Genomic DNA, 25431 nt, shown 5'->3' with positions numbered 1-25431 from the left:
TGGTTACCAAATGTAAAATAGATGACCAACAGAAATTTACTGTATGACTCAGGAAATTCAAATAGGGGCTCTGTATCAACCTAGAGGGGTGGGATGGGGAGGGAGTTGGGAGGGAGTTTCAAAGGGAAGGGTATATATGTATGCCTATGGCTGATTCATGTTGAGGTTTGACAGAAAACAGCAAAATTCTATAAATCAATTACCCTTCAATAAAAAATAATAAAAATTTTAAAAGTGGGCAGGAGACCTATGTTTATGATAAAAACTCTCCAGAAAGCAGGAATAGAAGGAACATACCTCAACATAATAAAAGCTATATATGACAAAACCACAGCAAACATTATCCTCAATGGTGAAAAATTGAAAGCATTTCCCCTAAAGTCAGGAACAAGACAAGGGTGCCCACTTTCACCACTACTATTCAACATAGTCCTGGAAGTTCTGGCCATAGAGATCAGAGCAGAAAAAGAAATAAAAGGAATCCAAATTGGAAAAGAAGAAGTAAAACTCTCACTGTTTGCAGATGACATGATCCTCTACATGGAAAACCCTAAAGACTCCACCAGAAAATTACTAGAGCTCATCAATGAATATAGTAAAGTTTCAGGATATAAAATCAACACACAGAAATCCCTTGCATTCCTATACACTAATAGTGAGAAAGTACAAAAAGAAATTAAGGAAACAATTCCATTCACCATTGCAACGAAAAGAATAAAATACTTAGGAATATATCTACCTAAAGAAACTAAAGACCTATATATAGAAAACTATAAAACATTGGTGAAAGAAATCACAGAGGACACTAATAGATGGAGAAATATACCATGTTCATGGATCAGAAGAATCGATATAGTGAAAATGAGTATACTACCCAAAGCAATTTACAGATTCAATGCAATCCCTATCAGGCTACCAACAGTATTTTTCACAGAGCTAGAACAAATAATTTCACAATTTGTATGGAATACGAAAAACCTCAAAGAGCCAAAGCAATCTTGAGAAAGAAGAATGGAACTGGAGGAATCAACTTGCCTGACTTCAGGCTCTACTACAAAGCCACAGTCATCAAGACAGTATCGTACTGCCACAAAGACAGACATATAGATCAATGGAACAAAATAGAAAGCCCAGAGATAAATCCACACACATATGGACACCTTATCTTTGACAAAGGAGGCAAGAATATACAATGGAGTAAAGACAATCTCTTTAACAAGTGGTGCTGGGAAAACTGGTCAACCACTTGTAAAAGAATGAAACTAGATCACTTTCTAACACCACACACAAAAATAAACTCAAAATGGATTAAAGATCTAAATGTAAGATCAGAAACTATAAAACTCCTAGAGGAGAACATAGGCAAAACACTCTCAGACATAAATCACAGCAGGATCCTCTATGATCCACCTCCCAGAATTCTGGAAATAAAAGCAAAAAGAAACAAATGGCATCTAATTAAAATTAAAAGCTTCTGCACAACAAAGGAAACTATAAGCAAGGTGAAAAGACAGCCTTCTGAATGGGAGAAAATAATAGCAAATGAAGCAACTGACAAACAACTAATCTCAAAAATATACAAGCAACTTATGCAGCTCAATTCCAGAAAAATAAACAACCCAATCAAAAAATGGGCCAAAGAACTAAATAGACATTTCTCCAAAGAAGACATACGGATGGCTAACAAACACATGAAAAGATGCTCAACATCACTCATTACTAGAGAAATGCAAATCAAAACCACAATGAGGTACCACTTCACACCAGTCAGAATGGCTGCGATCCAAAAATCTGCAAGCAATAAATGCTGGAGAGGGTGTGGAGAAAAGGGAACCCTCCTACACTGTTGGTGGGAATGCAAACTAGTACAGCCACTATGGAGAACAGTGTGGAGATTCCTTAAAAAATTGCAAATAGAACTACCTTATGACCCAGCAATCCCACTTCTGGACATACACACCGAGGAAACCAGAATTTAAAGAGACACATGTACCCCAATGTTCATCACAGCACTGTTTATAATAGCCAGGACATGGAAACAACCTAGATGTCCATCAGCAGATGAATGGATAAGAAAGCTGTGGTACATATACACAATGGAGTATTACTCAGCCATAAAAAAGAATTCATTTGAATCAGTTCTGATGAGATGGATGAAACTGGAGCCGATTATACAGAGTGAAGTAAGCCAGAAAGAAAAACACCAATACAGTATACTAACACATATATATGGAATTTAGAAAGATGGCAATGACGACCCTGTATGCAAGACAGGGAAAGAGACACAGATGTGTATAACGGACCTTTGGACTCACAGGGAGAGGGAGAGGGTGGGATGATTTGGGAGAATGACATTCTAACATGTATACTATCATGTAAGAATTGAATCGCCAGTCTATGTCTGACGCAGGATGCAGCATGCTTGGGGCTGGTGCATGGGGATGACCCAGAGAGATGTTATGGGGAGGGAGGTGGGAGGGGGGTTCATGTTTGGGAACGCATGTAAGAATTAAAGATATTAAAATTAAAAAAAAAGAAGATCTAAACATAAGACCAGAAACTATAAAACTCCTAGAGGAGAACATAGGCAAAACACTCTCCGACATAAATCACAACAGGATCCTCTAGGACCCACCTCCCAGAATACTGGAGATAAAAGCAAAAATAAACAAATGGGACCTAATTAAAATTAAAAGCTTCTGCACAACAAAGGAAACTATAAGCAACATGAAAAGACAGCCTTCAGAATGGGAGAAAATAATAGCAAATGAAGCAACTGACAAACAACGAATTTCAAAAATATACAAGCAACTCCTGCAGCTCAATTCCAGGAAAATAAACAACCCAATCAAAAATGGGCCAAAGAACTAAATAGACATTTCTCCAAAGAAGACATACAGATGGCTAACAAATACATGAAGAGATGCTCAACATCACTCATTATCAGAGAAATGCAAATCAAAACCACAATGAGGCACCATTTCACACCAGTCAGAATGGCTGCTATCCAAAAGTCTACAAGCAATAAATGCTGGAGAGGGTGTGGAGAAAAGGGAGCCCTCTTACACTGTTGGTGGGAATGCAAACTAGTGCAGCCACTATGGAGAACAGTGGGAGATTCCTTAAAAAACTGGAAATAGAATTGCCTTATGACCCAGCAATCCCACTTCTGGACATACACACCAAGGAAACTAGAATTGAAAGAGACACGTGTACCTCAATGTTCATCGCAGCACTGTTTATAATAGCCAGGACATGGAAGCAACCTAGATGTCCATCAGCAGATGGATGGATAAGAAAGCTGTGGTACATATACACAATGGAGTATTACTCAGCCATTAAAAGGAATACATTTGAATCAGTTCTAATGAGGTGGATGAAACTGGAGCCGATTATACAAAGTGAACTAAGCCAGAAAGAAAAACACCAATACAGTATACTAACACATATATATGGAATTTAGAAAGATGATAATGATAACCCTGTATGCGAGACAGCAAAAGAGATGCAGATGTACAGAACAGTCTTTTTGACTCTGTGGGAGAGGGAGAGGGCGGGATGATTTGGGAGAATGGCATTGAAACATATATAATATCATATAAAAACGAATCACCAGTCTAGATTCGATGCAGGATACAGGATGCTTGGGGCTGGTGCACTGGGATAACCCAGGGGGATGGTATGGGGAGGGAGGTGGGGGTGACGGTTCAGGAGCGGGAACTTATGTACACCCATGGCAGATTCATGTTGATGTATGGCAAAACCAATGCAGTATTGCAAAGTAAAAAAAAATAATAAAATAAAATAAAAGTGGGCAAAAGACCTAAACAGATATTTTCCAGAAATAGAGATGTAATATGCAAAAAGATACTCAACATTGCTCATTATTAGAGAAATGCAAACCGAAATCCCAATGAAGTATTCTCATACCAGTCAGATTATGAAAGTGAAAGGCGCTTAGTTGTCTCCGACTCTTTGAAACCGCATGGACTAAACAGTCCATGGAATTCTCTAGGCCAGAATAGTGGATTGGATAGCCTTTCCCTCCAACCCAGTCAGAATAGCCCTCATCAAAAAGTCTACAAATAATTAATGCTGGCCAGGGTGTGAAGAAAAGGGAACCCTCTTACACTATTGGTGGAAATGCAAACTGATACAACCACTATGGAAAACAATATAGAGATTCTTTTTTTTTCTTTAATTTTAAAATCTTTAATTCTTACATGTGTTCCCAAACATGAACCTCCTTCCCACCTCCCTCCCCATAACATCTCTGTGGGTCATCCCCATGCACCAGCCCCAAGCATGCTGTATCCTGCGTCAGAAATAGACTGGCGATTCAATTCTTACATGATAGTATACATGTTAGAATGTCATTCTCCCAAATCATCCTGCCCTCTCCCTCTCCCTCTGGGTCCAAAAGTCTGTTATACACATCTGTGTCTTTTTTCCTGTCTTGCATACAGGGTCATCATTGCCATCTTTCTAAATTCCATATATATGTGTTAGTATACTGTATTGGTGTTTTTCTTTCCGGCTTACTTCACTCTGTATAATCGGCTCCAGTTTCATCCATCTCATCAGAACTGATTCAAATGAATTCTTTTTAACGGCTGAGTAATACTCCATTGTGTATATGTACCACAGCTTTCTTATCCTTTCATCTTCTGATGGACATCTAGGTTGTTTCCATGTCCTGGCTATTAAAAAACTAAGAATAAAACTACCATCAGTTCAGTTCAGTTCAGTTCAGTTCAGTCGCTCAGTCGTGTCTGACTCTGCAACCCCATGAATCGCAGCATACTAGGCCTCCCTGTCCATCACCAACCCCCGGAGTTCACTCAGACTCACGTCCGTCGAGTCAGTGATGCCATCCAGCCATCTCATCCTCTGTTGTCGCCTTCTCCTCCTGCCCCCAACCCCTCCCAGCATCAGGGTCTTTTCCAATGAGTCAACTCTTCGCATGAGGTGGCCAAAGTACTGGAGTTTCAGCTTTAGCATCAGTCCTTCCAAACAAATCCTAGGGTTGATCTCCTTCACAATGGACTGGTTGGATCTCCTTGCAGTCCAAGGGACTCTCAAGAGTCTTCTCCAAGAACACAATTCAAAAGCATCAATTGTTCAGCACTCAGCCTTCTTCACAGTCCAACTCTCACATCCATACATGACCATAGGAAAAACCATAGCCTTGACTAGATGGACCTTAGCTGGCAAAGTAATGTCTCTGCTTTTGAATATGCTATCTAGGTTGGCCATAACTTTTCTTCCAAGGAGTAAGCGTCTTTTAATTTCATGGCTGCAATCACCATCTGCAGTGATTTTGGAGCCCAAAAAATAAAGTCTGCCATAAGACTCAGAAATCACACTACTTGTCATATACTCTGAGGAAACCAGAATTGAAAAAAGCACTTTATTTTTCAATAAACAAAAAACTAGTGTAGTGAAAAAACAAACTAGAAAAGAATTTTAGTATCACAAAGCTTTAAATTGTGTGAAGGTGTACAGTTAGAAAAGATATAATATGTGAAAACTACCCTTGGTAGAATGTTCTTGCCTTACTTGCAAGTTGAAAATATGTGTATTAATTTTTTAATTTCCATGTCCTGGCTACTTGTCAAAAAATGATATCAGAGTGCATTTCACCCTAAATGTAATCCAGGCATCATAAATTTTTAAAAAAATGTATTTAGTGTGTCCAAAATCACTGCAGACAGTGACTGCAGACATGAAATTAAAAGATGCTTGCTCCTTGGAAGGAAAGCTATGACAAATCAAGACAACATGTTAAACAGCAGATACATCACTTGCTGACAAAGGTCCATATAGTCAAAGCTATGATTTTTTCAGTAGTCATATATGGATGTGGGCATTGGATCTTCAAGAAGTCCATGCCCAAGAACTGATGCTTTCAAATTTTGGCGCTAAATAAGACTCTGGACAGTTCTTTGGACTGCAAGGAAATCAAACCAGTCAATCCTAATGGAAATCAACCCTGAATACACATTGGAAGGACTGATGCTGAACCTGAAGCTCCAGTACTTTGGCCACCTGAGGGAAGATCTGATGCATTGGGAAAGACCTTGATGTTGGGCAAGATTGAACTCAAAAGCAGAAGGCAGTGGCAGAGGATGAAATAGTTAGAAAGCATCACTGACTCAATGGACATGAATTTGAGCAAACTCCCAGAGAGAGTGTAAGACAGAGGAGCCTGGTATGCTGCAGTCCATGGGATCATAAAAAGTCACACTTGACTGAGCAACTGAACAGCAAAACAAAAGACAGAAACATTGATGTATGCAGTGTTAAGTGAATATGAAGATTGGCCCTGATATAACCTACAGGATTTAGCTGAGGATCTGAAAAAGTCATGCCTAATCCCAAAGAAAGGCAATGCCAAAGAATACTCAAACTACCGCACAATTGCACTCATCTCACATGCTAATAAATAATGCTCAAAATCCTCCAAGCCAGGCTTGAGCAATACATGAACCGTGAACTTCCAGGTGTTCAAGCTGGATTTAGAAAAGGCAGAGGGAACCTGAGATCAAATTGCCAACATCCACTGGGTCACTGAAAAAGCAGGAGAGTTCCAGAAAAACATCTATTTCTGCTTTATTGACTATGCCAAAGCCTTTGACTGTGTGGATCACAGTAAACTGTGGAAAATTCTGAAAGAGATGGGAATACCAGACCACCTGACCTGCCTCTTGAGAAACCTAGATGCAGGTCAGGAAGCAACAGTTAGAACTGGACATGGAACAACAGACTGGCTCAAAATAGGAAAAGGAGTACATCAAGGCTGTATATTGTCACCCTGCTTATTTAATTTATATGCAGAGTACACCATGAGAAATGCTGGGCTGGAAGAGGCACAAGCTGGAACCAAGATTGCCAGGAGAAATATCAATAACCTCAGATATGCAGATGACACCATCCTTATGGCAGAAAGTGAAGAGGAACTAAAAAGCCTCTTGATGAAAAGGCTCTTGATGAAAGAGGAGAGTGAAAAAGTTGGCTTAAAGCTCAACATTCAGAAACCTAAGATCATGGCATCTGATCCCATCACTTCATGGGAAATAAATGGGAAACAGTGGAAACAGTGTCAGACTTGATTTTGGGGGGGGCTCCAAAATCACTGCAGATGGTGATTGCAGCCATGAAATTAAAAGACGCTTGCTCCTTGGAAGGAAAGTTATGACCAACCTAGATAGCATATTCAAAAGCAGAGATATTACTTTGCCAACAAAGGTCTGTCTAGTCAAGGCTATGATTTTTCCTATGGTCATGTATGGATGTGAGAGTTGGACTGTCAAGAAAGCTGAGCACCAAAGAATTGATGCTTTTGAACTGTGATGTTGGAGAAGACTCTTGAGCATCCCTTGGACTGCAAGGAGATCCAAGCAGTCCATCCTAAAGGAGATCAATCCTGGGTGTTCATTGGAAGGACTGATGCTAAAGCTGAAACTCCAATACTTTGGCCACCTCATGGGAAGAGTTGACTCATTGGAAAAGACTCTGATGCTGGGAGGGATTGAGGGCAGGAGGAGAAGGGGATGACAGAGGATGAGATGGCTGGATGGCATCACTGACTCAATGGACATGAGTTTGAGTACTCTGGGAGTTGGTGATGGACAGGGAGGCCTGGCGGGCTGCACTCCATGAAGTCGCAAAGAGTCAGACTCGACTGAGCAACTGAACTGAACTGAACTGAAGCTGTGACTGGAATGATATGGAGAAGTAAAGGTTGTGAAGGAAACCAGAGGGTAGTTCATTAAAGGGCTATTAGAGTGAGCAAATATTTAAGGATATAACATACTGTGAAGCTCCTCTGTGCTGATTTCTTTCTCTTCCAGTGGGACCTCGTATGTGATCAACCGTCACAGAAACCGTTGATTCAATCCCTAGTTATGGTTGGAATACTGGTGGGGGGCCTCATCTATGGCCATCTCTCAGACAGGTGAGTATCTCCACATCACTGCTGCCCCTCCTCTGTGGTGTGTTCACAGTTTATGATTACTTGTTTCATAAGGAAATGTTTCTTTAGTTCCAGGATACAATTTATGCTGTTGTGGGTTGCCTTGGTTTCCAGGGAGCTATGGATGGAAATTCAGAATTAGACTCATTGTGATGAATGCAATTTGTTGCCACAGGTCTCTCTGTTTTAACACAGAAATAACCTTTCCATAAGATTAAGGGCAGGGGGCATTTCAGAACAATTTTTAGAGGCAAGTTACCATGAAATTAGAGAGACCTCATAAAGATGAGGAGTTACCAATGAGAAAAGAGAAGGTGTTTTCAAGATAGGTTGTTCAGCCTGTTTGAAGAAAAAGAGTTGTAGCCCTTTGCCATGAAGTCTGTGTGTCCCTCACAGATCAGTGAGCTAAATGCTTGCAGGTTCCTACCTTGGTCCTCATGTCATGGTCTTCTGTGTGTGTGTGTGTGCAAGCGTGTGCGTGTGTGTTCAGTCACTCAGGGTGTCCGACTCTTTATGACCCTACAGACTGCATCCCTCTAGGCTCCTCTGTCCACAGTATTTTCCAGGCAAGAATATTGGACTTGGTTGCCATTTGCTCCTCCAGGAGATCTTTCCGACCCGGGAATCAACCATGTCTCCTGCATTCCTGCATTGGCAGGCAGATTCTTTACCACGGAGCCGCCTAGGAAGCCCATATCATGGTTACCTTACTGTAATCAGTGCTCTATAAAACTTCTGTGTTTCTGGGATGGTACTGAAGTTGGAGTATAAATTATTGTGTCTATAATCTGGTTGTGTGATTATGTTAAAAGAAAAAAGAAAAAGCCTACTTACAAGTAATATTTGCCACCATACAAGGCAATTAACTAATCCGTAGACCTCATGTGTCACAATATGTGGTGTGAGAAGTTTGGGTTATCCTGTACCTGACAGTAGTCATTCATAACGTACATTCTTGAAGCAATAGGACAAATATGGCAGCTACACATTTAAGTCTCCTATAGGGGAAATGGGAGGCTTAGAGTAAGTATCCCTTGTCATTTGTAAACCTGATATAATTTAATCTTATAGCTGAAAATTGTTGACTCTGACTGTATCACCTCAGTGTAATTAGTCAAAGATTTCTGGATCAGAGTGCTCATTTGCACCAGCCTACTGACTGAGCCTTTTATGACTATTCAGAATAAAATGCTGGTTGAGAGTTTAGATGGACATAGAGTCATAGATGTCTAGGTTTGTGTGTCTGTGTGAGTTATGATAGGAGCTGAGAGTGGAAAATTAGGTGAAGAGATAACATTGTAGCTAACCTAAGGATTTTAAACTGACATAGGTAAAAAGTTTATGAGCACTGGCTTCACAAGCAGAAATAGGTAAGGGAGACTATGTCAAAATAAGTCTGCTGCATAGCGAAAGAAGTGATTGACAAAATAAAAAGGAAATATGTAGAATGAGAGAAAAATATTTGGAAGCCACGTATCAGATAAAGAGTTAATATCCAAAATGTACTGGGAATTACTACAACCAATAGAAAAAGAAAAAAACATAAATAACCTGTTGCTAAAAATGGGCAAAGGAGCTCAGTAGATAGTTCTTCAAAAAAAGACAAAGTAGTAGTCAACAGGTATATGAAGAGATACTTAACATCACTGATCATCAGTTCAGTTCAGTCGCTCAGTTGTGTCCAACTTTTTGCTACCCAGTGGACTGCAGCACACCAGGCTTCCCTGTCCATCACCAACTCCCAAAGCTTGCTCACACTGATGTCCATCGAGTCAGTGATGCCATCCAACCATCTCATCCTCTGTCGTCCCCTTCACCTGCCTTCAATCTTTCCCAGCATCGGAGTCTTTTACAATGAGTCAGTTCTTCACAGCAGGTGGCCTTCCAATGAATATTCAGGACTGATTGCCTTTTGTATCGTCTGGTTTGATCTCCTTGCAGTCCAAGGGACTCTCAAGAGTTCTCCAACACCACCGTTTAAAAGTATCAATTCTTCAGCACTCAGCTTTCTTTATAGTCCAACTCTCAGGTCCATACACAACTACTGGAAGAACCATAGCTTTCACTAAATGGGCATTTGTCGGCAAAGTAATGTCTCTGCTTTTTAATGTGCTGTCTAGGTTGGTCATAGCTTTTCTTCCAAGGAGCAAGCGTCTTTTAATTTCATGGCTGCAGTCACCATCTGCAGTGATTTTGAAGCCCAGAAAAATAAAGTCTGTCACTGTTTTTATGGTTTACCCATCTACTTGCCATGAAGTGATGGGACTGGATGCCATGGTCTTGGTTTTTTGAATGTTGAGTTTTAAGCCAGCTTTTTCACTCTCCTCTTTCACTTTAATCAAGAAGCTCTCTAGTTCATCTTTGCTTTCTACCATAAGGGTGGTGTCACCTGCGTATCTGAGGTTATTGATATTTCTCCCGGCAATCTTGATACCAGCTTGTGCTTCTTCCAGCCTGGCATTTTGCATGATGTACTCTGCACATAAGTTAAATATGCAGCGTGACAGTATACAGCCTTTTCCCAATTTGGAACCAGTCCATTGTTCCATGTCTGGTTCTAACTGTTGCTTCCTGACCTGCATATAGGTTTCTCAAGAGGCAGGTCAGGTGGTCTGGTATTCCCATCTCTTTAAGAATTTTCCACAATTTCTAGTGATCCACACAGTCAAAGGGTTTGACATAATCAATAAAGCAGAAGTAAATGTTTTTCTGGAACTCTGTTGCTTTTTCTATGAGCCAATGGATGTTGGCAATTTGATCCCTGGTTCCTCTTCTTCTGCTAAATCCAGCTTGAACATCTGGAAGTTCACGGTTCATGTACTGTTGAAACCTAGCTTCGAGAATTTTGATCATTACTTTGCTAGCAAAATCAAAACAACAATGAGATACAGCCTCACACCATTTGGATGGACATTGTATCCAAAATACTGCTGTCAATCCCAGAGTCAAAGAACTTTTTCCTCATGCTTTCTCCCAGGAGTTTACTGTTTCAGGGTAATGTTTAAGTCATTAATCCATCTTAAATGAATTTTTGAATGGTATGAATAGGGATCAAAGTTCATCTTTCTGCATGTGATTACCCAGTTTCTCAATATCATTATTGAAAAGAATATTACTGGCTCCTTTATCAAATGTGATATCTGAAGAATTAATTTCTGGAATCATGATAAGAGCATTATTATATGTGTCCATCTTTATGCCAGTACCATAATCTTTTTATTACTGTAGTTTTACACTATACTTTGAAATCAAAAGTGTGATGCTTCTAAGCTTGTATCTTCTTTGTCATAATTGCTCTGGCTATTTGGGAACATGTATGATTTCACATAAATTTTAGAATAGCTTTTGCTATTTCTGAGAAAAATACCATTGGGATTTTTTTCATTGCAATCTTTTGGCAAGCCTGGGAAGTAAATACCACTTGTACCAGCAGTTTGCAATGTCTGATAAGTTAATTAGCCCAGGGCATTTTAATTAGTAAGCTGCAGAGTCCAAACTCAAACCCCAAGACTTTTTATTTAGTAAACTTTATTTCTTAGAGTAGTTTTAGGTTCATAGCAAAATTGAACAGAAAGTACAGATTTCTCCTATACCCTTAATGCTGATAATGGGGAAGATTACCATTGGAATTTTGATAGAGATTGCACTGAATCTATAGATGGCTTTGAGTAGTATAGACATTTCAGTTCAGTTCAGTTCAGTCGCTCAGTCATGTCCGACTCTTTGCGACCCCATGAATCGCAGCACGCCAGGCCTCCCTGTCCATCACCATCTCCCGGAATTCACTCAGACTCACGTCCACCATGTACATGGGTTATCTTTCCATTTATTTGTGTCTTCTTCAAGTTCTTTCATCAAAGTCTTGCTGTAGTGTCTATGTATTTCATCTCCTTCATGAAACTGATACTTATTTTATAATTTTGATGCTATAGTAAGTGGAATTGCTACCTTTTAAATTTCTCAGACATTGCATTCTTGGTGTATAGAAATGCATTTAACTTCATATGTTGAGTTTTGTATCTTGCAGTTTACTGAATTTGTAGATTGGTTCTAGCAAATTGTTTGGTTGAATCTTTAGGATTTTCTATTAATATATACAAGTTCATATTATCTGTAGCAAAGAAAATAAAATTCTTCCTTTCCAGTATGGTTACATTTTTCATCTTTATCTTGCCTGCTATCTCTAACCAGCACTTCCAGAATTGTGTTGATAGAACTAGTGTGAGCGGGCACTTTTTCTTCCCTGAACTTAAAGGAAAATCTTTCAAATTGTCTTTGCTGAGTATGATGTTCTCTGAAGGGTTGTCTATATCACATTTATTGTGTAGATTTATATTCCTTCTATACCACCTAATTGAGTATTTTTTATCATGAAAGGGTATTGTATTATGTCAAAAGGCTTTTTCATCTTTTGAGATCATCATTTGATATGCCCAAACTATCCCTTCCTCCCTGACAATTATGTTTGTTCTTTAAGTCTGTGAGTCTGTTTCTGATCTGTAAATAAGTTCATTTCTATCATTTCTTTTTAGATTCTGCATATAAGGAATGTCATATGACATTTCTCCTCCTCTGTCTCACATTTTATTCAATATTTCACTCTGTAGATCCATCCATGTTGCTGCAAATGCCATCATTTCATTCCATTTTATGGCAGAATTATATTCCATTGTAGATATGTACTGCATCTTCTTTATCCTTTCATTCATCAATGAACAATTAGATTGCTTTCATGCCCTGGCTATTGCAAATAGAGTTGCAATGAACATTGGGATGCATGTATCTTAAGGCCCTCTTTTCTTGATGTCTGATGAAACAGACAATTCACTTTTCCTTATTTGTTTTGCACCTTCTTTTCCTTCATTCTCCATCTTAGGTAATTCTTTCCTCTGAGATATTTATATAACAGCCTCTGGCTGAATTATGGTGCTCTTATATTCTGTTCTAGAAAAGTATATTGCTTTAGGCCAATGAAATCAGATTGAACAAAGAGTGACTCTTACCTAACCCTTCAACAACTTTCATGCATTATTCCACTGATCTTTTGCATCAGTTTAGCCTTGCCTGTGTGGTCCTCAAGACCCAAGAACACTTTTAGCTCTCTTATGTTTCAGACACTTAAGAGACTATACACCAGATTAAACACATGCTAATACATGACTGCTTACAAAAGTGTTACAATTTCCAACACCATGGTTTCTTCTGTGAGGTTATTTTTATTTTTGGCCATGCCACATGGCTTGCAGGATATTAGCTCCTGGATCAGGAACAGAACCCATGCCTTCAGCAGTGAAAGCATGGAGTCCTAACCACTGGAACACCAGGGAAGAAAGTCAAAAAGAGAAAAACAAAAATCATAAATTAACACATATATGGAATTTAGAAAAATGGTAGAGATGAACCTATTTGCAAAGCAGAAATAAAGACACAGATGCAGTTTCTTTTATATGGTGTCAGAGGCATCTGGTGGTTGTATGATGAAGTTTTTGTATTATTAGCATATAGTCAAAGATTGTTGCTTTATGGAGATTTGCATTGTTGATTTAGCTCTTGTTTACTCAAGCTTTCAGGTACATGATTCTCTTGTTAAAGTTATAGAGTATGTTTTTGTTTTCTTAATTTATTACCATAAATTATCATTACTCACATCACCTAAGCTGACTGTCTGATTTGTAGGTTTGGGCGAAAGCTGATTCTCAGGTGCTGTTTACTCCAACTTGCCGTCTCTGGGACCTGTACAACCTTCGCTCCCAACATCTTCATTTACTGCTTACTACGCTTCTTGTCGGGCTGTTCCATTGCAGTCATAATAACAAACAACTGTTTTCTAAGTAAGTCAACAATTCTGATCTAATCTATCTTCTTAGCCTTGAATTTGAGCTTGAAATTTCACACTTATTTGACATGATAACACTATTTTAATATCTTTCAGTTATAGAGTGGACAAGATCCCAGTCGAAAGGCATGGTATTAACATTGATATACTGTGCCCTTAGTATTGGACAGATGATGCTGGGAGGACTGGCTTTTGTCTTTCGAGAGTGGCGCACCCTGCAGCTGGTGGTGTCTGTACCTTTCTTTGCTTTCTTTCTCTCCTCAAGGTATGAAGTTCTCTCTCTCTCTTAAGGAAATCTGGGATAAAATGCACATTGAATTGGGATATATTGATTTTCTTATTCCCCAACACATTCTTATTGTTTGGACCTGAAATCCATGCCTGTTACCTGCTCATTCTGGGCAATTTGAGTTTTGAGAAACATAACATGGAGTAACAATAATCTTCCTGTCTGTGACTTATAGGTATTTTCTGCCATCTGGTTCCTAAGTCTTTCCCAATATAAAGGTCATAGAGCTATTCCAATATTATTTTCCTTAATATAAAATACAGACTCAATTTTTTATATATAAAAAAGATATACCTTTAATTCTATTTTGGCTATGGAATGAATCAGGTCACAGAAAAGCTTTCAGTGATTTGTTCTGTTGCAGATGAAATTGGATGAAAAAGATGCAGCAAACTTATTCACAGAGCTGTTTCACAAAATAGCAACAAGATTTTCCACTAGCTAAATTTGCACACAGATTAGATGATTTACATTATGAATTCAGCACTCCTTCTTCTTTTAAAAAACTTTAATAAATAATTATTAATGGATAACTTCATTCCCACACTAAAACCAATCTAGGGAAAATCAGATTTAGGAGAACACAAGGAGACGACTACAGGTTTTATAGAACAAGATGAGTTCAGAGAGAGAGGACAGTATAATCCATGTCAGACTCATCTATTAAGTCATTTTATATTTGTAACAACACTACAAGGAAGCTAGCACTACTGTACCCATGTTATTAATGAGAAAACTGAGGCAGATGTAAATAAGCAATTAGTTATTAATTGGTATTAGTAATTGGATAATTAGTTATCAACATAACTAGTAGTAGCAGGAGTAATTGTAGTCATTGTTAGGCTTTAAGCTGACATTATGGGGGCTTCTTTTTTAAAGGAATAGATACTGTAAATATATATCATGTGCAAAAAGTTGTTTGTCCCATGCCGAGGTGGAAGAAAATTATCATGTGAGGGACTCTCAAGATTAAGCTTGTCAAGCTTCTTGTAAATTCTCCTAGTGAGTAAGCAAAGAGGCAATTTGACTCCAAAGTCTGTGTTCCTTACTGGTAGTACAACTTTCAACTGCACTGTCATGGAGTGGTTAGTCTCATATTCTCCTAGTATTTGTATAATAGATCTGGAATATCTCACATTCCCTGGTGGCTCAGATGGTAAAGAAACTGCCTACAATGCAGGAGACCTGGGTTCAATCCCTGGGTCAGGAAGATCAGCTGGAGAAGGGAATAGCAACCCACTCCAATATTCTTGCCTGGAGAATTCCATGAACAGAGGATCCTGGCGAGCTACCATCAGTGGGGTCACAAAGAGTGGTACACGGCTGAGCAGCTAACACTAACTAACTGATCCAACAAGTGAAGTGGTAGATTTTAGATGGAAAGCAAAACGCAACTATTATCAGTTGACATGTGACAAATAATCAGTGGCCTCCCAGGTGGTGCTAGTGGTGAAGATTCTGCCTGCCAATGCAGAAGATGATGCAAGAGATGTGGGTTCAATACCTGGGATAGGAAGATCCCCTAGAGAAGGAAATGGCAATCCACTCCGGTTTTCTTATCAGGAAAATCCCATGAACAGAGGAGCCTGGCAGGCTACAGTCCTTGGTGTCTCAATGAGTCAGACAGGACTGAGCGACTGAGCACAGCTGACTGCACTTGCTTGCTCATCTTTCATCAGGTGGCTGGTGGAATCTTCTCGATGGCTGATTATCACCAACAAACCAGATGAGGGCTTAAAGGAGCTTAAAATGGTTGCACAAAGAAATGGAATGAAGAATGTTGAAGAAACCCTGAACTTGGAGGTGAGTGGGAAAGGGAAGGGAAAATGATTACTTGGTTGAAGGGAAATCATAAACTCACCTGCTTTCTCCTTCTTGAGATAGACAAGCTGCTTTCCTAACAAGGACAGCTAGTTGAGAATGGAAATTCCCTAGACTTTCATGGGCATCTAATAGAAAAGAAGCTTTGAGCACTGTGCAGCTACTTCTTTCTTTTTTAAACGTTTTTATTTTGTGCTGGACTATTGCTGATTAACAATGTTGTGATAGATTCAGGTGAACAGCGATGGGGATTCTGGGATACATATAGGAGTATCCTTTAGCTCACTTCCTCTGAATCTAAAACTTTTCTACTCTTGAGTCACCCTACCTCCATCTATGGCCTCTTCTTCAAAATCACATTTTAACATTTAATTTCCTGGAGTCTCCCTTAACTCCCTACATCTTCCTTCATTGCATGTTCACATGTGATTGTATGTACAATATGATATACTAGAAAGAAAGAGAACACATGCCTCTTGTCCTCTTGTGTGCCAGCGCACATCACGATTCCTGGCACTATGTTAGCAAATGATACATGTTTGTTGATGTTGAAGGGTTTGAGAGCAACCATGCAGGAGGAGCTGGAGACAGCACAGACTAGAACAACTATATTTGACTTGTTCCGCACACCCAACCTGCGAAAAAGGATCTATCTCCTGTCCTTTGTGAGGTAGGCTACTCACGGTGCATGTGAGAAGAAACATGAATCTATTTATTTCAAATCTTATAACAGTATCGTGGGAGAAAGGGCATACTTGCATTTTTGAAATTAATTTATTTTAATTGAAGGCCAATTACTTTACAATATTGTAGTGGTTTTTGCCATACATTGACATGAATCAGCCATGGGTGTACATGTGTCCCCCATCCTGAACCCCCCTCCCACATTCCTCCCCATTCCATCCCTCAGGGTCGTCCCAGTGCACCGGCCCTGAGCACCCTGTCTCATGCATTGAACCTGGACTGGTGATCTATTTCACATATGGTAATATACATATTTGCATTTAAAGGATGAGGAAAACAGGCCAAGTAAGACTCATGTGGAACTGATTTTACAATGACAGTTCAGTCATATCACACTGCCAGTCTCTTCACTAGAGATTGAGGTTGAGAACTTCCCTCACAGCACAGATTTTGGCACTTAATTTTCTTCATTTATTCTTTGAATTTTAATTGAAGCAAATCTGGCACACTGTAATGTGAAGAGATCACAAATAAATACAGATCAATGAATATTTCAGTGTTAATAATGTAACCAACATACAAATCAAGATAGAACAATCCTAGTTCCCCAGGAGTTCTGCTCATGTAACCCATATAACCACCACCACCTCCATCACTACCCCACTCTCATCTCCTCCTCACTGCCCTCCACTGTACACTGTTCCAATCTCCATCACTAAAGATGAGTGGTGACTGATCTTAACCTTCACATAATAAATGACAAAAGGGTTCTGTGACAGGTCTCCTTTCTTCAGGCTCATTCATGAAGATTCACCCATTCTGTTGCTTGTACCAGTAAACTGTTCTCCCGGTGTTTTATTTTCCATTACATGACTACACGGCAATGTCTGTATGTACTTCAAACTTGATGGACTTCATTTGTTTCCATTTTGGATACAGTTTGTGTGCTAGCAAATCTTGTTCATTATTTCTTGAGGAGATGTAACTACCTACTTTGATAGAGTCAGGAAGAGAAACTTTAAATACAGTTCTGAATTTTTGAAGACTTACACACACATCAGCCACTGGAAAATACATACCCACTGCCAATCTTAACCTTGGAGAAGGAAATGGCAACCCAATCCAGTACTCTTGCCTGGAGAATCCCAGGGACGGGGGAGCCTGGTAGGCTGCCATCTATGGGGTCACACAGAGTCGAACATGACTGAAGCGACTTAGGAGCCAATCTTAAGAAGTAACTACTAAGCTGAACAATTTACTTCTTTCCAGATATATTCCAGTAGATGTCTGCAGTTAAATGCATTGTGCTGTTTCAACATTTCTTTACTCACTAGGAAACACAGATTTATGTTCCAGAATCCTACAACCAGAATGGAAGAAAAAAGTATAGATAATGATCAAGAAAGACCTTGCTTGAAATTGCTGTGATCTGTGGTGTTTCTTGTTGTAAGTTCTAAGTGTAGCTCTCTGTGGTTGTAGTAGATCTTTAAAGTGGACTCATGTCTAGATGCTTTCTGTGTAAAATGTAGATCCCCAGTGGCAATATTTTATTACATTTCTGATGGTACAGTTGGTGCACGTTTGCTTTCTGAATTCTTCCATTTTCCCTTGGTGCTAAGAAATCAGATAAAACGTTTAAATTCCCCAGAATTCTGTTAGACCCCAGGACACTGCTCCCAGGTCAAGGAGACACTGGTAGTCTCTTTGCAACTTCAATCATAGTTGAGAAAAAGGGAATTCTTCCCAGTACTGGTGTTGGGGGACGAGAAGGAGGACTCACAGAATTCATACATACATAGGTACATTTATACAGACAACCCACAAAAAGAAATACTTCTCCAATTTATAAATTTTAATCATTCTGTACTCAATTTCTCTAAATCATTCACTTTGGTGGACTGGGCCAGATTATGTATTCCTGTCATTGTCAACTCTATGCTTAGGGACTCAGAAAAAAAAATGACAAGAGGGAGTGTCACTTTCATATACAGACACATAATCTTTTATTGTATCTTTATCACATTAAAATGAAGTATTACAGAGATCAGACTGGGCCTTTATTCTTTAACCTTGACCATTGGCTGCCTGGATCAACATAATCATCAATGACAGCAATGGGCTCTAATCTATGGCTTGTGTCTTCTTTTGTTCGCTACAGATTTGCAATCACACTACCCTTTTTTGGCATTATCGTCAATCTACAGCACTTTGGAAGCAATATTTTCCTGTTCCAGGTAATCTTTGGAGCTCTCACTATCTCAGTCCGATGTCTTGCACTTTACCCACTGAACAATGTGGGCCGTCGACCAACCGAGATTTTTTTCCTGTTCCTGGTGGGACTTTCCATTTTGATCAACATGTTTGTGCCTCAAGGTGAGAGAAGATTGGAATTTGGGGAAAGGAAGTGTCTTTTTCAAACCATCATGGATTGTGTTGGGTCATACTGTCTGGAGCCAGCAGTAAAGAATGGTCTCAATTAAAGGGAAAGAAAAAAACAAAACAAAACTAACCACCTCCACACCTCAGGGCCTTTTAAGGTAGATCAGACAGCATTCTGTCTATGGAACATATTTCTCCCAGTGCAGTGCCCTATCAGAGACTGTGACCCCAAACCCTGGGGCTGAAACTCTTGCCTTCAGAGACAGCCCACACTCTGTCTATGGAGCAGGTGGTGGTTTGGTTGTTAAATCATGTCTGACTCTTGCAACACCATGTTGTGGCACGTAAGGCTCCCCTGCCTCTGTCCATGGAAATTTCCAGGCAAGATTACTGGAGTGGGTTGCCATTTCCTTCTCCAGGGGATTTTCCCGACCCAGGGATAGAACAAGGCTCTCCTGTATTGTAGGTGGATTCTTTACCAACTGAGGCACCAGGGAAGGCCAATTAAAGGCTAAGTCCTACCCAAACCAATCAAAGAATTTATGAGAAATTCTAATAAGATTTTAGAAAAAGAACCAGAGATCAGCAAGTGGCAGTTCAGACATCTATTTATCATCATTACATAGTGAATGTTGTCTGTAAACTGGTACCATTAGTCCTGACAGTTCCTCTAGGACAGGACTTGTTCAGTTGCCATTCACACTTTTAATAGCAAGGATGGAGGGGTGAGATCTTGCAATTATATCCCAGGTGAAAACATAGTATGGTCACTCCCTCTGTTTTGGCTCAGTACCAGATATTATGGGGCTACCCTGGTAGTTCAGCTGGTAAAGAATCCACCTGCAATGCAGGAGACTCTGGTTTGATCCTTGGGTCAGGAAGAGCCCCCAGAGGAGGGCATGGCAACCCACTCCAGTCTTCTTGCCAGGAAAATCCCAGGGACAGAGGAGCCCGTTGATCTACAGTCCATAGGGTGGCAAAGAGTCGGACACAACTGAAGCAACTGAGCATGCATGCACTTGGTAGTTCTATTTTTAATTCTTTTTGGAACCTCTATACAGTTCTCTATAGTGGTTGTATCAATTTATATTCCCATCAATGGTGCAAGAGGATTTCCTTTTCTCCACACGCCCTCCAGCATTTGCTTATAGATTTTTTTTGTTGATGGCCATTATGACTGGTGTGAGGTGATACTCCACCGTAGTGTTGATTTGCATTTCTCTAATAATGAGCAATGTTGAGTATCTTTTCATGTGTTTGTTGGCCATCTCTATGTTTATGCCTTCTTTGGAGAAATATCTATTTAGGTCTTCCACTCGTTTTTTATTGGGTTGTTTGAGTTTCTTTTATATTGAGCTGCATGAGCTGCTTGTATATTTTGGAGATTAATCCCTTGTTAGTTGCTTCATTCGCAATTATTTTCTCAGATTCTGAAAGTTGTCTTTTCATCTTGTCTGTGGTTTCCTTTGCTGTGCAAAAGCTTTTAAGTTTAATTAGGTCCCATTTGTTTGTTTTCATTCTTAGTTTCATTACTCTAGGAGGTGCAGCTAGGGGATCTTGCTGCCATTTATGTCAAAGAGTGTTCTGTCTATGTTTTCCTCTAAAAGTTTTATAGTGTCTGGCCTTACAGTTAGGACTTTTATCCATTTTGAGTTTTTTTTTTTAATGGAGTTAGGAAATGTTTACATTCCATTCTTTTTCGTGTAGCTGTCAAGGTTTCCCAGCACCACATATTGAAGGGGTTGTCTTTTCTCCATTATATTTTCTTTTCTCCTTTGTCAAAGTTTAGGTAACCATAGGTTCATGAGTTTATGTCTGGACTTTCTATCCTACCCAAAGCAATCTACAGATTTAATACAATTCCCATTAAATTGCCAATGGCATTTTCAAAGAACTAGAACAAAAAAATTTGTATGGAACCCCCAAAGAACTCCCAATAGCCAAAGCAACCTGGAGTAAGAAAAACGGAGCTCAAGGAATCAGGATCCCTGAATTAAGACTACACTACAAAGCTATGGTAAACAACACAGTATGGTACAGGCACAAAACAGAAATATAAATCACTGGAACAGGATAGAAAGCCCAGAGGTAAATCTACAATATATTTCAAAAATACAAACAGCCTATAGAGTATTTTTACTGACTAAATTTTGTGGGTGTTGATTCCTTCAGCCCAGATTTTTTAATCTCACTGATTTTCTCATCTCCAGATATGCAGACACTGCGTGTGATTTTGGCAAGTGTGGGAATCGGCTGTGTTGCTGCCTCTCACACCTGTTTTACTGTCCATCAAAGTGAACTCCTACCCACTATTGTCAGGTATGAGTTTATGAATACTCTGCCAGGACCCATAAGAGAACTTTCCCAGCTAATTGTTGCTTATTCAAGGGAATAAACATAATAAGATCTGTTAATTATAAAGCAATTAGTATTTGTAATAGTGCTTTAAAAATAATTATAACCAAAATTACTGCAAATGCTGACTCTGTGCCATGTACCATGCTAAGCAGTACTTCAATGCATCCTCTCTTAACTTTTTAGAAGATTTGTCAGACTAGTCACAATATGTAACACTCTGTTTAAAGAGTAATTCATATTGACCTTGACAAAGACATCTAGCAAATCACAGAGCAAATGACAAAAGCAAGACGTTTTCATCAAGCTCATGATTTAATACTTGTGGAGTTTTCTGGTTCAAAATAAAGTCAAAATAATAGATCATAAATTAAAGTCCAGAATTTAAGTGGATTATTATATATTGTCATTTACCCTTCAGAGCAAAAGCTGCAGGATTAGATTTGTTGGCTAATAGGTGTGCGGCAGCACTGGCTCCCCTGCTGATGACCCTAGTGGTGTATCTACCCACCCTGCCCTGGATCATCTATGGAATGTGTCCCATCATTGCTGCTCCTGTTCTCCTTCTCCTACCTGAAACTAGAAATCTGCCTTTGCCTGACACCATCCAGGATGTGGAGAATAAGTGAGTAAACCTTCTAACCATCCCCTGGGAGGGACTGTGTGCTTTGGATCTGTGGGTGAGAAAGGCAACACACCGCGTGGGTCCCTCAGATCACTGGGGAGGCTGAGCCTTGCCAGGGATACTCCCATCTCAGGCCATTGCCTTCATAAGTGGCAAGGTCATTTCTATTCATTGTGAGTTTCAATCTAGACTGCAGAGATCCCTTCTGCCCTGTTCTCTTTGGTAGTTTTAGTGCTAAAGAGAAGATATTAGCTCCACTAATATCTTGGGGCACATCTTACCTGCCCTCATGAGAGACATACATTTCTGATCATGCTTCATGGTCTTCAGAAGTCTCTCTTTGAAAAGATACTAGAGAGAGTAATCTTATATTGGTGCCTATAAGACTAGACAATTTTGCTGTGATAAATAATGGAAATATTGAGGATAAGGAAAATAAGAAACTGGTAAAAAAAATTTGTAAATAAGAAAAATGCTTGGTCACTCAGTCATTTCCGACTCTTTGCAACCCCATGGACTGTAGCCCACCAGAGTCCTCTGTCCATGGAATTTTTCACACAGGAATACTGTGATGGGTTGCCATTTCCTACTTCAGGAGATCTTTCTGACCCAGGGAATGAACTCCAAATTCTTGTGTCTTCTGCATTGGCAGGTGGATTCTTTACCACTGCCCCACCTAGGAAGATTATTACTGACCTACAGCTTCCATAATGGAGTGACTCAAACTGAGCTCCTTAAACAACAGAAATTTATTGTCTTACAATTATATAGGCTGGAAGTCTGAGCTGTAGTTGTTGGCAGGGCCATGTCCCCACTATAAGCTCTAGGGAAGGATCTGTTCCAGGTCTCTCTTACATTTCAATTTGCTTGTGGCAGCATAACTCCAATTTTCACATGGCATCTCCCTGCACACCTCTGTGTCCTGATGTTTCCTTTGTGTAAAGACACGAGTCTTATTGGATTAGAGGCCCATCCTAGCCCAATATGACTTCATCTTAATTCATTTTATCTGCAACTTCCCTGTTTCCAAATATGGCAATCTTACGTTTGAGGTACTAAGAGTTATAACTTGAACACATGAATTTTAAGAGAGACATGATTCAACCCATAACAAATGAGGAACTCCTTTAGGATTTTCAGTTCACCTCTTGCTTTTCTTCCATCACTGGCCCGACCTCTAGAGAGACCAAATGATAGTAGCAACTTTCTAGGATCTCCACAGTCAGCAGAGCCTATTCCAGCATGAGTGTCAATCCCATAGATTTTATTGAATTAAAAAAGATGATGGAGAGGATCAATTTGTACTTATGTATGGAGGGTACACGAACCTACTTTCACATTTTCTTTTTTAAAGGTTGTTTTTCATTTACTTATTGGTTGGTTGACTGATTGTTTCTTGTTTTTCCAGCAAAAAATTCTCAAGAACAGTAAATGAAAAAGATCTCTACATAAAAGTGACAAAGTTTTAACGAGTTATTGGTGAAGAAAAGAAAAATACAAGAACAAATATGAATTTGCCTTTTTATTCACCAACTGGCAAGAAAATATACTGGAAAATGTATCTCATTTATAATCATTATATTAATTTGCACTTTATCATATACTTTGTTGGAACATGTAATTTCATGAACAGTTCAATTTGGGGGAAAGTAGTTTAAAAGGTTTTGAATTTAATCAATAAATTATTAATAGACAAGATGATTCAGATTCAGAAACAAAGAAACACCATGGAATTAAGACCTGACTGGTTGATATATGGAACAACATATGGTGAACCCTAAAAAAATTTACAAAAATCAGAACACTGTATCATATGCAAATGGACATTGAAAGAAATCCAGAAACAGATACCCAATATGTATATGCTTAACATAATACATTTGACATCATAAATCGCCTTCAAAAGAAAGCTTATGTAATCTTTGAATATCTTGTGTGTGTGAGCTCAGTCGTGCCTGACTCTTTGCAATTTCATGGACTGTAGCCCACCAGGCTCCTCTGTCCATGGACTTTTCCAGGCGAGAATACTGAAGCAGGTTGCCATTTCTTTCTCCAGGGACCTTCCTGACCCAGGGATTGAACCCACATCTCTTACATCTCCTGTATTCGCAGGCTGGTTCTTTATCACTAGTGCCACCTGGGAAGCAATCTTTGAAAATACAATCATTGAAATGATAATAGTGACTTTTTTTAATGGTGGGATTTAAATGACTATTACTTTCTCTTTGGATTTTCTCTTTTCATATTTTCAACAATTAGCATATATAATTTTAGTATTTTAAGACATCAAAATTGAAGTATAAGCAACTTCAAAATGTGTATGCACTTAATAAAATCACTACAAATTAAAAACTATACTCCCAATCTCTCAATTTATCCCTCCCCTTCTTTCCCCCAGTAACCATAAGACTGGTTTCTACATCTGCGACTCAATTTCTGTTTTGTAAATAAGTTCATATACACACTGTGCTGTGTTGTACTTAGTTACTCAGTTGTGTCCAACTAGATGACCCCATGGACTGTAGCCACCCAGGCTCCTCTGTCCATGGAGATTCTGCATGTAAGAATGCTGGAGTGGGTGGCCTATCCCTTCTCCAGTGGAGCTTCCTGACCCAGGAATCGAACTGGGGTCTCCTGCATTGCAGGTGGACTCTTTACCAACTGAGCCATCAGGGGAGCCCCTTGTCATGTATATGTAACATATAAAGGACTTGACTTGTTCCTGTGGATGCAGAGATTTGATAAGACAAAAAGCATTAAATCAGAACTCTCATGTAGGCCACAGTGCAACTTGGGTGTCACATTTAAATTTTCTATAAGTCTGTGATTATAACTTGGAGGCTCAAGTCTCTCCAGTTTGGAAGGATTCCAGAATTATATTGCATGTATATTCTCAAAATCTCTCCACTGTGGTATCTTTATACAAAGCCAAAATTATGAGTTTCAGATGAAAGGGTGGGTTGACCTCTTGCATCTCAATCCCAACACAGGGAAGAATCTCTCTTTTCTCAAATAGTGATTGAAGTAGCTGGAAAGAGACATCTGTGTCACCTTGACCTAAGAGCACAGTTTCCTAGAATCTAACACAATTCTGGGAAACTTAAACTTCAATTCTGATTTCTTAGGACCAAGAGAAAGTGTAAGGATATGGGAAAGCAAACTTGCACCATCAGAAATGGAATCAAAGCTTTCCACTGGGTGGTCTACATTTTACCCAGAAAGCATCTAAGGGACGGAGGTCCACTTTAATGATCTACTACACCCAGAGAGAGCTACACTTAGATATTGCAACAGAAGGAACACCACAGATAGAGCAATTGCAAGCAAGGCCACTCTTGAACATTATCTCTGCTTTTTCCTTGCTCTTTGTCTATGATTCAGAAACATAAGTCTCTGTCTGAGTGAATACTGAAAAGGTGAAAAAGCATAATGCAATTAAATGCAAACGGGGTCTACTAGGATATGCT

General features: G+C 39.3%; 1 protein-coding gene across 2 annotated transcripts in view; it reads left to right on the top strand.

Moving 5' to 3' along the window:
- LOC138426964 (solute carrier family 22 member 10-like) overlaps nucleotides 1-24754 on the top strand; it is a 30123-nt gene extending 5369 nt beyond the window's left edge. The window contains exons 2-10 of one of the 2 annotated variants that reach the window (XM_069566013.1): nucleotides 7854-7957; nucleotides 13652-13806; nucleotides 13908-14076; nucleotides 15780-15903; nucleotides 16476-16591; nucleotides 18764-18978; nucleotides 21195-21303; nucleotides 21761-21964; nucleotides 23373-24754. In XM_069566013.1, the coding sequence (XP_069422114.1) occupies nucleotides 7854-7957; nucleotides 13652-13806; nucleotides 13908-14076; nucleotides 15780-15903; nucleotides 16476-16591; nucleotides 18764-18978; nucleotides 21195-21303; nucleotides 21761-21964; nucleotides 23373-23433 (1257 nt within the window). In that variant the 3' untranslated portion in view covers nucleotides 23434-24754. The remainder of the gene's footprint in view (nucleotides 1-7853; nucleotides 7958-13651; nucleotides 13807-13907; nucleotides 14077-15779; nucleotides 15904-16475; nucleotides 16592-18763; nucleotides 18979-21194; nucleotides 21304-21760; nucleotides 21965-23372) is intronic. The other variant, XM_069566014.1, reaches the window with a different exon arrangement.
- Nucleotides 24755-25431: the final 677 nt, after the last annotated feature.

This window comes from Ovis canadensis, chromosome 21 (assembly GCF_042477335.2).
Source record: "Ovis canadensis isolate MfBH-ARS-UI-01 breed Bighorn chromosome 21, ARS-UI_OviCan_v2, whole genome shotgun sequence".
NCBI classification, from domain to species: Eukaryota; Metazoa; Chordata; class Mammalia; order Artiodactyla; family Bovidae; genus Ovis; species Ovis canadensis.
Note: the sequence above shows the minus strand (reverse complement) of the source record. Positions and strands in the feature narration are given on the sequence as shown.